Source organism: Neoarius graeffei, chromosome 18 (assembly GCF_027579695.1).
Source record: "Neoarius graeffei isolate fNeoGra1 chromosome 18, fNeoGra1.pri, whole genome shotgun sequence".
Taxonomy (NCBI): domain Eukaryota; kingdom Metazoa; phylum Chordata; class Actinopteri; order Siluriformes; family Ariidae; genus Neoarius; species Neoarius graeffei.
Window position 1 is genome coordinate 30,981,710 of NC_083586.1, and position 14,997 is coordinate 30,996,706.

General features: G+C 42.5%; 1 protein-coding gene across 1 annotated transcript in view; it reads left to right on the plus strand.

Moving 5' to 3' along the window:
- Positions 1–6,762: 6,762 nt before the first annotated feature.
- Positions 6,763–14,997, plus strand: part of setdb2 (SET domain bifurcated histone lysine methyltransferase 2) — a 30,571-nt gene continuing 22,336 nt past the window's right edge. Inside the window, exons 1-3 of the mRNA XM_060898678.1 lie at positions 6,763–6,861; positions 7,145–7,218; positions 12,150–12,263. Of these exons, the coding sequence (XP_060754661.1) occupies positions 7,200–7,218; positions 12,150–12,263 (133 nt within the window). The 5' untranslated portion in view covers positions 6,763–6,861; positions 7,145–7,199. The remainder of the gene's footprint in view (positions 6,862–7,144; positions 7,219–12,149; positions 12,264–14,997) is intronic.

Consider the following 14,997-nt stretch of genomic DNA (forward strand, 5'->3'; position numbering starts at 1 on the left):
GAGAAAAAACTTGACGTGCTCGAAAAAAACTGACTGCAATTTTGGAATTAGCATGCCAATTTTAGTTCTAATCAGCATAAAAATCTAACTCAACAGAAATTTTTTTTTCAAATTGTTCCCCAGTGTTATTTTCCTGCAATAGTGTGAACAGTCATGCTTTATTCCTTACTTGAAAAAAGAAGTCACATCACTCATGGATGCTGCTTCAATTTATTTTCCACCATGTAGCTTTAGTGAAGTGTATTATAAAATACTTTTTCACATACACACGCACACAAACCCTGAAAAGTATTCAGCTGATTTTTTTTTTTACCATAACATTCCCTGTGTTATTGTTGAGATGATGTGATGACAAGCTCTGACTTTCCATGAAGTGTGTCACAAGTGAGTGCACATGCAATATGACACGGATCAGGTTGCGATGCTGCTGCCTGATCTGTAGCACACGTGTCAATGCTAACATTTTATGGCTCAGGATACAAATAGGATGCAAACCCTGTGTGTACTTTTATCATAACATAAAAATCATAATGGTGGTACAGTGGTGTAGTGGTTAGCACTGTCGCCTCACAGCAAGAAGGTTCTGGGTTCAAGCCCAGTGGCCGACAGGCCTTTCTGTGTGGAGTTTGCATGTTCTCCCCGTGTTTGTGTGGGTTTCCTCCGGGTGCTCCAGTTTCCCCCACAGTCCAAAGACATGCAGGTTAGGCTAATTGGTGGCTCTAAATTGGCCGTAGGTGTGAATGTGAGTGTGAATGGTTGTTTGTCTCTATGTGTCAGCCCTGTGATGACCTGGCGACTTGTCCAGGGTGTAACCCACTTCTCACCCATAGCCAAGCTGGGATAGGCTCCAGCTTGCCCACGACCCTGCACAGGATAAGTGGTTACAGATAATGGATGGATGGAATTCTTATCTAGCCCTTAATTAATATGGCATATTATTTACAAATTAATATTATCTGAAGTCAGAGGACTGCAGTGTTTTTGTTGTTACATGCAATTACAAAATCATAAAAACTACCAACTAAGCTGTCTATTTTTCATAAATAATTTGTTTTAGTCCTGATCTACACCTTAACATTAAACCCACCTGCCTATTATTGTATACGTACGTCCACCTTGCGCCACCAAAACAGCTCTGACCCCTCAAGACATGGACTTCACAAAAACCTTGAAGGTGTACTGTGGTATCTGGCACCAAGATGTTAGCAGCAGGTCCTTTAAGTCCTGAAAGTTTTGAGGTGGGCTTCCATGGATTGGACTTGTTTGTTCAGTACATCCCACAGAAGCTCGATTGGATTGCGATCTGGGGAGTTTGGAGGCCAAGTCAAGACCTTGAGCTCTTTGTCATGTTCCTCAAACCATTCCTGAACAATTTTTGCAGTGTGGCAGGGAGCACTATCCTGCTGAAAGAGGCCACTGCCATTACGGAATATAGTTGCTGTGAATTTTTCAGAAGTATGTGCTAGAGTAACTCTTCTGTGGGATTGGACCAGACGGGTTAGCCTTTGCTTCCCATGAGCATCAATGAGCCTTGGGTACCCATGACCCTATCTCCAACTCAGGTTGTCCTTCCTTGGACCACTTTTGGTAGGTACTACCCATTGCATACCAGGAAAACCCAACAAGACCGGCTGTGTTGGAGATGCTCAGGCCCAGTCATTTAGTCATTACAATTTGGCCCTTGTCAAAGTCACTCAGATCCTTACACTTGCCCATTTTTCCTGCTTCCAACACATCAACTTCAAAAACTGACTGTTCACTTGCTGCCTAATATATCCCACCCCTTGACAGGTGCCAGTGGAACAAGATAATCATTGTTTTTCACGTCACCTCTCAGTGGTTTTAATGTTATGGCTGATTGGTGTACAAGTATAATCATAATTTCAGGTGGGAAAAACAAGATATTTGATATAACAAATTTATACTCTGAAATTGGTTTAATAACAAAACCGTATTAGTTTCTCACCTGTTTAGTGCAAGAGACTGACTACATTATATGTCTAAAGGTTTGTAAACACCTAAGCATCACCCATTGAACATCCTATTCCAGATTTAGCCTCCGTTGCTGTTATAATAACCTCCAGTCTTCTGGCATGACTAGATTTCAGAGTGTGGCTGTGGGGATTTGTGTTCATTCAACCACAAGAGCTTTAGTGAGCTAAGGCACTGATGTTGGGTGAAGAGGTCCGTGGTGCGGTCAGTGCTCCAGTTCTTCCACTCTAACCTCACTTTGGAGCTCACTTTGTTGCACAGGGGACTTGTCAACAGCCTCTTAGTTCCAGTGAAGTGGGAAAAAAAGCATTGTATACAATTGTGTGTGTCCACTTTTGTGGCAACATTTTGGGAAAAGACCACATCTGGGTATGATGGTCAGGTGTCCATAAGCTCTTGGCCATATCATGTACATTTTTAAACCAATAATACATTTCAGTTACATTACAGGCATTTAGCAGACGCTCTTATCCAGAGTGACATACAACATATCCAGAGCAGCTGGGGTTAGGTGCCTTGCTCAAGGGCACTTCAGCCATTCCTGCTGGTCCAGGCAATTGAACCAGTGACCTTTTGGTACCAAAGCTGCTTCTTTAACTATTAAGCCATGGCTTCTCATGGCTTTAGTAAAAGATCATTTGTTCATGTTATGTCTCATTGGAGCCTCAAACAAACAGACAAACAAACAAACATTATTCCTTTTGCTTTGCTCTCCAACATAAATCTCTTATCAGAAACAGAGTTCGGGTGTTTTATAACTTTGCGTGAAACAGATTCAAAGGGCATTTCAACTAGTTTTCTTTGGGTACCTGCACATATTGGCGTGGAGGGAAATGAACAGGTGGACAAGCTGGCTAAGCAAACACTAAATAATATAAATATAGAATTGCAAATCCCAATCAGTAAGGCAGAGGCTAAGATTTACATCAAGTCCTACGCAAAGTCAGTCTGGCAGGAGTATTGGGAATGCAGTGAAACAGGAAGACATCTATACTACATTGCAAAACAGGTGAATACTGGAAGGAGTCGGAGAGAAGACATCATGATCACCCGATTAAGAAGAAACCTTTATTTTGTCACATGCACACTTCAAGCACAGTGAAATTCATCCTCTGCATTTAACCCATCTGAAGCAGTGAACACACGCGCACACAGAGCAGTGGACAGCCACACCAGAGCACCCGGGGAGCAGTCAGGGGTTCGGTACCTTGCTCAAGGGCACCTCAGCCCAAGGCCACCCCACGTCAACCTAACTGCATGTCTTTGGATTGTGGGGGAAACTGGAGCACCCGGAGGAAACCCATGCAGACACGGGGAGAACATGCAAACTCCACACAGAAAGGCCCTCGCTGGCCGCTGGGTTAGAACCCGGAACCTTCTTGCTGTGAGGCGACCGTGCTAACCACTACACCACCGTGCTGCCCAAGAATTGGACATACAGGACTTAACTATTCTCTTAACAAAATAGGCAAACACCCAACAACCGGAAATTGTGAATACTGTAGCCATCCGGAATCAGTACAGCATGTAATACTTCACTGTAAGAAATATGAACGCGAAAGAAATGAGCTTTATAGATCTCTCAGAATGGTTAATAGGGTGCATCAGTTGCCCTCACTTTCATAAAATCTGATGCATTTTTGTTTGGGTGTTCCTTTTCACCAATAAAGACATCCTGTAAAATTTTTTGACCATATTCAAAAGTCTAATGGTGGCACCATGAGGTTCATTTTTTGCCAAAAAACACTTATTTTATGTTTTCGCGTAAGGTTTGAATCACAATGTTGGACTCCATTTATTGATTTCTTGTGACCCAGAGATCATGTTAAGAACCTTTGCAAGGGATCGAGAAGCATTAATGTGATTCATAATACATTTGTATTGTTTAAAAGTAATTGAACAATGATTCAATGAACAGCTAAAACTCAAACTGTGCTTGATAATATATTTAGAATATGTACTAAAAATGTGTATCTAAGATATTTGGTATACTCTATAAGGTGCCATAATGTTTCATGAAAAGTGATCGAAATTTTGTCATAAAAGTCATAAAATAGCAGCTTTTCCCATAACTTTGAGCTCCTGGTGCCACCATTAAACTTTTGAATTTTGTCAAAATATTTCACCCAGTGTGTTTTCTTACCAAAAGGAACATAAAAACAAAAATGCATCATGATTGGAGGAACTTTTCATTTTTAGGGGGCAACTGATGCACCCTATTGGTTAATCATCACAATTTCACTTTACCTGGTTTATTAGGGAGAGCATCAAGTCAGATGTATTGTTCATCTCATCTCATTATCTGTAGCCGCTTTATCCTGTTCTACAGGGTCGCAGGCAAGCTGGAGCCTATCCCAGCTGACTACGGGCGAAAGGCGGGGTACACCCTGGACAAGTCGCCAGGTCATCACAGGGCTGACACATAGACACAGACAACCATTCACACTCACATTCACACCTACGGTCAATTTAGAGTCACCAGTTAACCTAACCTGCATGTCTTTGGACTGTGGGGGCAACCGGAGCACCCGGAGGAAACCCACGCGGACACGGGGAGAACATGCAAACTCCACACAGAAAGGCCCTCGCCGGGCATGGGGCTCAAACCCGGACCTTCTTGCTGTGAGGCGACAGCGCTAACCACTACACCACCGTGCCGCCCTAAAAGAATATAAGGGATTTTTTTTCTCTTTCTCTCCCTTATATCCCCGCTTTATCCTGTTCTACAGGGTCGCAGGCAAGCTGGAGCCTATCCCAGCTGACTACGGGCGAAAGGCGGGGTACACCCTGGACAAGTCGCAGGCAATGTTTCATGAAAAGTGATCGAAATTTTGTCATAAAAGTCATAAAATAGCAGCTTTTCCCATAACTTTGAGCTCCTGGTGCCACCATTAAACTTTTGAATTTTGTCAAAATATTTCACCCAGTGTGTTTTCTTACCAAAAGGAACATAAAAACAAAAATGCATCATGATTGGAGGAACTTTTCATTTTTAGGGGGCAACTGATGCACCCTATTGGTTAATCATCACAATTTCACTTTACCAATTTCACTTTATTTTGGCACAAACTTCACGTGTGGGTGGGCTGTCCAGGAATGCATTCCCATTGGCTAACTTGTGTTTGACTCCAGCCCAGTCGGAATCAATTTTGTGCCAAAATGTTCATACAATACTTTTGAAATATCAAACAAAAACGACAAATCAAAATACAAAAAAACAAAAAAAAGTCAATTTTTTTAGACTGGCAAACAAATTATTCGTGTAATCGTGCAAAATATCAGTCTATTACTCTTCAGAAACCTTTTATTTTTGTTCCTCGTCTTTCTCAGTTTTGTTTGGCGTAATTTATTTTGGTTGCGATTCCAGCTTTCTCGTTTGCGCTCCCTGACGTTTTGCTTGCAGTTTTGGCACAAACTTCACGTGTGGGTGGGCTGTCCAGGAATGCATTCCCATTGGCTAACTTGTGTTTGACTGACAGCTACGCTCAGCCATTCCCTATTCGGATTTTGGCGGACTGTTTGACGAGTGACCGATCCATTGACGGTAAACAAGGATCGAGTGGACTTCAGTGGCTACTATGATATTGAATTTACACTTTGTTGAATTAATTCAATATCATAGTCGCCACTGAAGTCCACTCGATCCTTGTTTACCGTCAATGGATCGGTCACTCGTCAAACAGTCCGCCAAAATCCGAGTAGGAAATGGCCGCAACAGCCTCCGGGGGAATGGCTGAGCGTAGCTGTCAGTCAAACCCAAGTTAGCCAATGGGAATGCATTCCTGGACAGCCCACCCACACGTGAAGTTTGTGCCAAAACTGCAAGCAAAAAGTCAGGGAGCACAAACGAAAAAGCTGGAATTGCAACCAAAATAAATTACGTCAAGCAAAACTGAGAAAGACGCGGAACAAAAATAAAAGGTTTCTGAAGAGTAATAGACTGATATTTTGCACGATTACACGAATAATTTGTTTGCCAGTCTAAAAAAATTGACTTTTTTTTGTTTTTTTGCATTTTGATTTGTCGTTTTTGTTTGATATTTCAAAAGTATTGTATGAACATTTTGGCACGAAATTGATTCCATAGTAATGCACCTTTAATTTGGTTTGCCAACCGCCATAAAACCTTAAAGGAACAGTCCACCGTACTTCCATAATGAAATATGCTCTTATCTGAATTGAGACGAGCTGCTCCGTACCTCTCCGAGCTTTGCGCAACCTCCCAGTCAGTCAGACGCAGTCAGACACGCTGTCACTCCTGTTAGCAATGTACTAACACCTTCTGTGCGCTTCGGCAGCGCATTGATATCTGAGCTCCGTATCAATGCGCTGCCGAAGCGCGCAGAAGGTGTTAGTACGCCTGTCATTATAGTGCGGACTTTCCATAGCATAGAAAATCGCTACGTTTCAATTTGTGTAACTGAACTTGTTTCATATCACTGGTCATATAAACCTATGTAAACAGGAAAAACGCGGAAGAGTTTGGTCGCATCTAACTACAGCCCCAAAAAATACCATTGGCCATGCTGAGCCTAGCTACATTGCTAACAGGAGTGACAGCGCGTCTGACTGACTGGGAGGTCGCGCAAAGCTCGGACAGGTACGGAGCAGCTCGTCTCAATTCAGATAAGAGCATATTTCATTATGGAAGTACAGTGGACTGTTCCTTTAAAGAAGAAGAATGAGGAGGAGGAGGAGTTCGGGTGTTTCAAATTCAGACCCAGCCTGATCCATTGCTCGGTACTCAGTGTCACTGTATTGGTGCTCGGTTGCTTTGGTCTGACAGCACACTGAGACTAGAATGAAAATAGCAGCATTGTGGGAGGTTTTCGCCTGAAAGTGTTTCGGTTTGCTGCAGAAAATTAAAACGTTAATATAAAATATATATATTTTTTATTCTCAGTATTTGGAGATACAGCAAACTGTCGTTTTGAAATGTTTTCATAGTGTTTTAAAGGCATCACACAGACCAATGCACTATCCGCTGTTTAAACTGTTGATGCTAGTTAGCATCGCCTACTGGTGTTAATTACAGTTTAATTTAATTAAATTTAATTTGTTAAACTGTTAATTTGATATTTAACTGTTTTTGATAGTTAGTTCACCGCCTAAGGAGCGTGAAGCAGTAGTTTGCTCTTGTGTTTCCGTTTAGCTGAGGAGCTAAAGGCTGAAGGATCAGGATTTCCTTGGCAACGCTGCGTCTCACAATGGAGCTGTCGGTTATTGGTAAAGTCCCTTTTTCACTCCTTTCATTAGTGTGAGCTGTCTGATTGATGATAGTTTAGTTCGAACATGTAAACAAACAACGAGTAAATAAACAGAAAACAAGAAACCAAAACAGCATTTGCAACAAGAACACGTAAAAAGACACTAAATTAGAAAATAAACCATAAATATTGTAGGTAATAATAATATAATATCAAAACAAGGACACATTAAAACCCTTTGATGCAAAACATGGATCAAAAGTGACCCGGCTGAGTTTTATCTTCTATATCTTTGCAATAAATTAATTCCATCATTCAGTATTCAAGGTATTCTTCAATTAACTTGTTTTTGATCATCATACATCCTCATCTCATCTCATTATCTGTAGCCGCTTTATCCTGCTCTACAGGGTCGCAGGCAAGCTGGAGCCTATCCCAGCTGACTGCGGGCGAAAGGCGGGGTACACCCTGGACAAGTCGCCAGGTCATCACAGGGCTGACACATAGACACAGACAACCATTCACACTCACATTCACACCTACGCTCAATTTAGAGTCACCAGTTAACCTAACCTGCATGTCTTTGGACTGTGGGGGAAACCGGAGCACCCGGAGGAAACCGACGCGGACACGGGGAGAACATGCAAACTCCGCACAGAAAGGCCCTCGCCGGCCATGGGGCTCGAACCCGGACCTTCTTGCTGTGAGGCGACAGCGCTAACCACTACACCACCGTGCAGCCCTGTATGGCTGAGTGTTTCTATGATATACTTTTGAAATAAATTCATTTTGTCATTTACTTTTCCAAATATGCAGTAAATATCTTGTTTTTGTTTAGCACAAATCATCATTTTTATTTTTCCTTTCTTAAGTTATGAACAAGCACAGCTTTTGTAATTCTACATCAAGTTTACACACATGGGTCAGAACCGACCCGCATGCATTTACTCCAGCGTTTGGTGGGAACTGTGAATTGTGCTTGTGTCAGACATTTCACAGCTCAGCACAGCGCCCTTTGCCCATCTAATACATGCAAGTAATGTTTTTCAATTGTTCTAACGTTACCTTAGAAAAAAATTGATTATGTTTAGGTTACCTTGAGAGTGAGTTGTAACTTTCTGACAAGTAATCTAGTAATTACTATTAGCTACCGAGCTGTTGACATATTCTACTTTTAGTTAGCTAATTTTATTGTAGTTGGCTTAGCTAACTACATAGTTAATAAATAAATAAATAACTGGCCCCATTCACTGCTAAAGTAATTACTTGAAACAAATTATTATAGTATTAAGACATTTAATTTTAAATCAAACTTGGATGACCCATGTGTAGTAATATAAAAAGTATTTTTGTTCATAAAGTAGGAAAGAAAAAATTAAATTAATGATTTGTGGTAATTAAAGACAAGATATTTAAAGAATACTTGGAATATTCAATCATAAAATAAATTGATTTCAAAAGATAGAGCAAAGAAAAACTCAGTCAGCATGAAATAACCTGGAAAATGAATGCGGGTCATTTTTGACCCATGTTGTGCATTAGAAGGGGTGTGCATATGTTTTGCATCAAAGGGTTAAGCAGTTTTGCGTTTACATATCCGAAAAGGAGTGGGCTCCTATCTGTCTGTCTGTCCATCTGTGTGTCTTGTGTTTCTGTCCATCCATCCGTCTGTCTGTCTGTCCATCCGTCTAACCACTGTTCTATCTATCTGTCTGTTCGTCCATCTATGTCTTGTGTTTCTGTCCATCCATTCGTGTATCCATCCAACCACTGTTCTGTATGTCTATCTGTTCGTCCATTTATGTGTCTTGTTTGTCTGTCCATCCATCCATCCAGGGTTTTTTATACATAGACCATTGTGTGGCGCAGCGCCACACAATCAGACTCGCGATTTTGAAAAAAAAAAAGTTCCGTTCATTCATAGTGCTCTTTCTTCTCGTTCTCTCACACACACACACACACACACACACACACACACACAGAGAGACAGAGAGGTGTGTACACAGGCCTGCCAGTGCGCATATACCCGGACTGCAAGTAGGCCTGTTAGGCTAATTAAAAATAACGCAGCCTTCCCGATTCACCTTCTGACTCCTTATTTTAAAAGGTAGCCTACGTCGTGCTCGTGATGAGCTTTATCATAGCCTTCTTGGCTTACAGGAAACGGACATCCCTGAGTCAGGCTATAAACCAATTTTGATGCATGCAGTAGCAGCTTGACGCGAGGAACCGGCCTTATTGCTTTATCCCGTTTATCCCGCTTCAGCATTCATGCAAGTTATTAATAATGGCTTGACATTCACAATAAATAAGGATTTCCCACTAGCCTAAATAAAATGTTATACTCGCGGGGATGCCTAGTTGATGATGCCTATTTTATTATTATTTTGTTGTTACATTATGCTATTTATTTCATTTTAGTATTGGTTGAGGTAAGTGTTGAGTTCAATATTTAAAATAAAAACCTCCAGCTTGTTTTTTGCAATTTATGCCTTGAATGTCAACTAAAGAATGATTGAAAGATTGCCACCAAAAAGGCAAAAAACTAAGGTAAAAACTAAACTTTAACTTCAATTTTGGTGAGTAATTTTCATAAATTTAAAAGACAGGTTTTCCACCAACATCAAGCCCAGCAAACTAGTGGCCTGCCCTGTAATGTAAAGTTGGGTCGAGGAATGAAACTAGGCAGGGTTCTGGTAAAAATTGTTTTAGCGGTCTTCTCTTAAAGAACTTAAAAGAATTTAGATTGAACTGAATAATCTCAAATGCTTCTTGTAGCTTTAAAATAGTCCCAGCAGGTGACTCTGAAGAAAAATACTGTGTATTTGAACACCGCCCGCTGTAAACACTTTGCATACACCCCAATGACTGACTCCACCGACCGCCACGACACCACCGCGCACGATTCCCTCATCGGTACAGTGGAGCACCACAAATTGCTACCTGGTCTGTGGGAAACACTGCCATCTGTGTTTGTCTGTCCATCCATCCATCCATCCATCCATCATCCATCTGTGTATATCTATCTATCTATCTATCTATCTATCTATCTATCTATCTATCTGTTCGTCCATCTATCTATCTGTTCGTCCATCCATCTGTCGTGTTTGTCTGTCCATCCATCCGTGTATCTCTGTCTATCAATCCAACCACTGTTCTATCCATCTCTGTCTATATATATATATATATATATATATATATATATATATATATATATATATATATATCTCCTATGTCTCTGTCTGTCCATCCATCTGTCTGTCCATCCATCCATCTATCGAGATACAAGTTACATGTTATATTCTATCAGTGCTTCGTAAAGTACAACCCTGATTCCAAAACAGTCGGGATGCTGTGTAAACTGTAAATATAAACAGAATGCGATAAATTTGCAAATCACAGAAACTCTATATTTAATTGAAAATAGTACAAAGACAACATATCAAATGTTGAGATATATAATATATTTAAAAATATATGCTCATTTTGAATTTGATATCAGCAACACATTTCAAAAATAGTTGGGACAGGGGCATGTTTACCACTGTGTTGCGTCACCTCTACTTTTAACAACACTCTGTAAACGTTTGGGAACTGAGGAGACCAATTGTTGTAGTTTTACAAGAGAAATGTTGTCCCGTTCTTGCCTGATATACACTTTCAGTTGCTCAGCAGTTTGGGGTCTCCTTTGTCATATTTTGTGCTTCATAATGCGCCAAATGTTTTAAATGGAAGGCAGGTCTGGACTGCAGGCAGGCCAGTTTAGCACCCAGACTCTTTTACTACAGAGCCATGCAGTTTTAATACGTATGTACAGAAAGCAGTTTGGCATTGTCTTACTGAAAGAAGGAAGGCCTTCCCTGAAAAAGATTTGGTCTGAATGGCAACATATTGCTCTGAAACATGTTTATATCATTCAGCATTAATGATGCCTTCCCAAATGTACAAGCTACCCATGTCATGTGCACTAATGCACCCTCATACCATCACAGTTGCTGGCTTTTGAACTGTGCACCGATGACAAACTGGATGGTCCCTCTCCTCTTTAGCCTGGAGGACGTGGTGTCCATGATTTCTAAAAAGAATTTCTACTTTTGATTCATCAGACCTCGGGACAATTTTCCACTTCGCCTCAGTCCATCGTAAAAGAGCTCGGGCCCAGAGAAGGTGGCAGTGTTTCTGGATATTGTTTATATCTGGTTTTAACTTGCATTTGCGGATGCAGTAATGAACTGTTTTCACAGACGATGGTTTTCTGAAGTGTTCCTGAGCCCATACAGTGATTTCCACTACAGACACGTGTCTGCTTTTAATGCAGCGTCGCCTGAGGGCCTGAAGATCACAGGCAGCCAATGTCAGTTCTCAGCCTTGTCTCTTGCATACAGAGATTTCTCCAGATTCTTTAAATCTTTTAATGATATTATGTACCATAGATGATGTGATCCCCAATTTTTTTGCAATATTACATTGAGGAATGTTATTCTTAAATTGCTGCACTGTTTGCCCACACAGTCTTTCACAGAGCGGTGAACCCCTCCCCATCTTTACTTCTGAGAGACTCCGCCTCTCTGGGATGCTCTTTTTATACCCAATCATGTTGCTGACCTGTTGCCAATTAACCAAATTTAGTTGGGTTTTTTTTTTAAATAGCATCACGCAACATTTTCAGTCTTTTGTTGCCCCGTCCCAACTTTTCTGAAACGTGTTGCTGACATCAAATTCAAAATGAGCATATATTTTTCAAAAAAACAATAAAATTTCTCAGTTTCAACATTTGATATGTTATCTTTGTACTATTTTCAACGAAATATAGGGTTTCCAAGATTTGCAAATCTTCACATTCTGGTTTTTGTTTGTTTGTTTTAATTTACGTTTTACACAGTGTCCCAGATTTATGGAATCGGGGTTGTAACTAAACACTGGTAAAATTGACCGTGAATTGTTTTACAGAGAGAGCGAAGACTTTTTGGTCTCAGGTGGATGTGGACTTGGCTTTTGAGGAGTTATTGGGATTCCTGCTGTGTCTGAGAGAAGCTATCAAAAGCAAAACGGCCTCGGATAAAGGTGAACACCACACACACCAGCTACAGTACTCATTCGTGTTAGAATATTTTTATCACTACATTAACAGTGCCGCTGTCTGTAGAGCATTTATACGTCATCTATAGCAGTGCTTCTCACCTGAATTTGCCTGGAATGCTTTAGTTACACAAAATGAGCAGTGCTGTGTGTTGAGTTTATAAGCAACAGCCAACACTAAAGAGTGCTTAGGGTCATTCATTCATTCATTCATTCACTCACTCACTCACTGAAGTCTGAAGTATACTTCCGCAGACACGGTTCACACGGAGTCCGCATGATGCAAATTTCATCATGAGAACAGAGTGCATTAGCTGTGTCTGAAACTCCGTACTGGTGTACTACACACTGCATGCTGCCCAGTATACACTGTACTGCCCGCTACTCCCCACCCTAGTATACAGTGGTGTATGCAGGTATGACAACATCCATGTAGTATTCTACAGACGAGTACATCCGTGTCCTCATGAACACAGCATTACATGCAAAGTTCACGCCTTTGAAATCACTCTGTTGCATCATGGGATGCTGTGGCTCTGGCTGTATTCACCAGATTAGTAAATAATCTGGTTAACTGTTGATTAACTGCACATTATTTTTTATTTTTCATGTGACCTGCTACTTTTCCACCAAGTTCCATATACAAGTAGTATCCAGTACGGACTTCCAGACACAGCCATTGACTGCACATGTGAAACTGAGCATGCAGTAATGAGACGATCCAGTAAGTGGGAGTAGCTGCAGGTGGTGACTGGTAGACAAAGCACAAAATACACAAGAAGAACGGTTTAAAACCACTGGCACGTGCGTGCACGCACACACCAGCTCCTTTTCTTCCTCTTGTCTCGTTGTTGTTCATCATCAGCATTAAACACCCAGCTCCTCTTCTCTCAAGGTCACCATAGTGCAAACTGGCGCATGTGCCTTTTGTGTTTTGTGTCCAATTTTCAGACCATACCCTTTGCCGCTTCTGGTAGGTCAGGTGGGGGTATTACAATGAAGCCATAGTGGACATGCATTCAGCTTGTGTGCTGATGTGTCCACAACCACAGAAAATTGTGTACACTTAGGAGAGACCAAAGTGCAGGTCCATGTCCACTTTGCAGTGTCCACGAAAGTATATTTCGGCCCTCACTGACTGACTCAATGACCAGCTGACTGACTCGCTCACTCACTGACTGACTGACAGACTTTGTCAGTGACTGGCCTGCTCACTCACTCGCTGACTGACTTGCTTGCTAACCAACTGGCTTGCTCGCTGACTGACTCGCTCGCTCACTCGCTGACTGACTCACTTGTTGACTGACTGACCGACTGGCTCGCTTGCTCACTCGCTGACTGACTTACTCGCTGACTGACTGACAGACTCTCACTGACTGACCGACTGGCTCACTCGTTGACTGGCTTGCTCGCTGACCAACTGGCTTGCTCGCTGACTGACTCACTTGCTCACTCGCTGACTGACTCACTTGTTGACTGACTGACCGACTGGCTCGCTTGCTCACTCGCTGACCGACTTGTTTGCTGACTGACTCGCTTCATCACTCGCTGACTGACTCACTTGTTGACTGACTGACCGACTGGCTCGCTTGCTCACTCGCTGACCGACTTACTCGCTGACTGACTGACAGACTCTCACTGATTGACCGACTGGCTCACTCGTTGACTGGCTTGCTCGCTGACCAACTGGCTTGCTCGCTGACTGACTCGCTTGCTCACTTGCTGACTGACTGACAGACTGTCACTGACTGACCGACTGGCTCACTCGTTGACTGGCTTGCTTGCTGACTGACTCACTTGCTCACTCGCTGACTGACTCACTTGTTGACTGACTGACCGACTGGCTTGCTTGCTCACTCGCTGACCGACTTACTCGCTGACTGACTGACAGACTCTCAGTGACTGACCGACTGGCTCACTCGTTGACTGGCTTGCTCGCTGACTGATTGGCTTGCTTGCTGACTGACTCACTTGCTTGCTCACTTGCTGACTGACTGACTAACTCACTCACTCGTTGACTGACTAACCAACTGGCTCGCTTGCTCACTCTTTGACTGACTGACTTGCTTGCTGACCAACTGACTTGCTCACTCGCTGACTGACTGACAGATTTTCTAAGTGACTGACTTGCTGACCGACTGACTGGCTCACTCGCTGACCGACTGACTGGCTCACTCGCTGACCGACTTGCTTGCTGACTGACTCACTCGCTTGCTCACTCGCTGACTGACTCACTTGTTGACTGACTGACCGACTGGCTTGCTTGCTCACTCGCTGACCGACTTACTCGCTGACTGACTGACTGACAGACTGTCAGTGACTGACCGACTGGCTCACTTGTTGACTGGCTTGCTCGCTGACCGACTGGCTTGCTCGCTGACTGACTCGCTTGCTGACTGACTCGCTTGCTCACTCGCTGACTGACTGACTAACTCACTCACTCGTTGACTGACTAACCAACTGGCTCGCTTGCTCACTCTTTGACTGACTGACTTGCTTGCTGACCAACTGACTTGCTCACTCGCTGACTGACTGACAGATTTTCTAAGTGACTGACTTGCTGACCGACTGACTGGCTCACTCGCTGACCGACTGACTGGCTCACTCGCTGACCGACTTGCTTGCTGACTGACTCACTCGCTTGCTCACTTGCTGACTGACTCACTTGTTGACTGACTGACCGACTGGCTCGCTTGCTCACTCGCTGACCGACTTACTC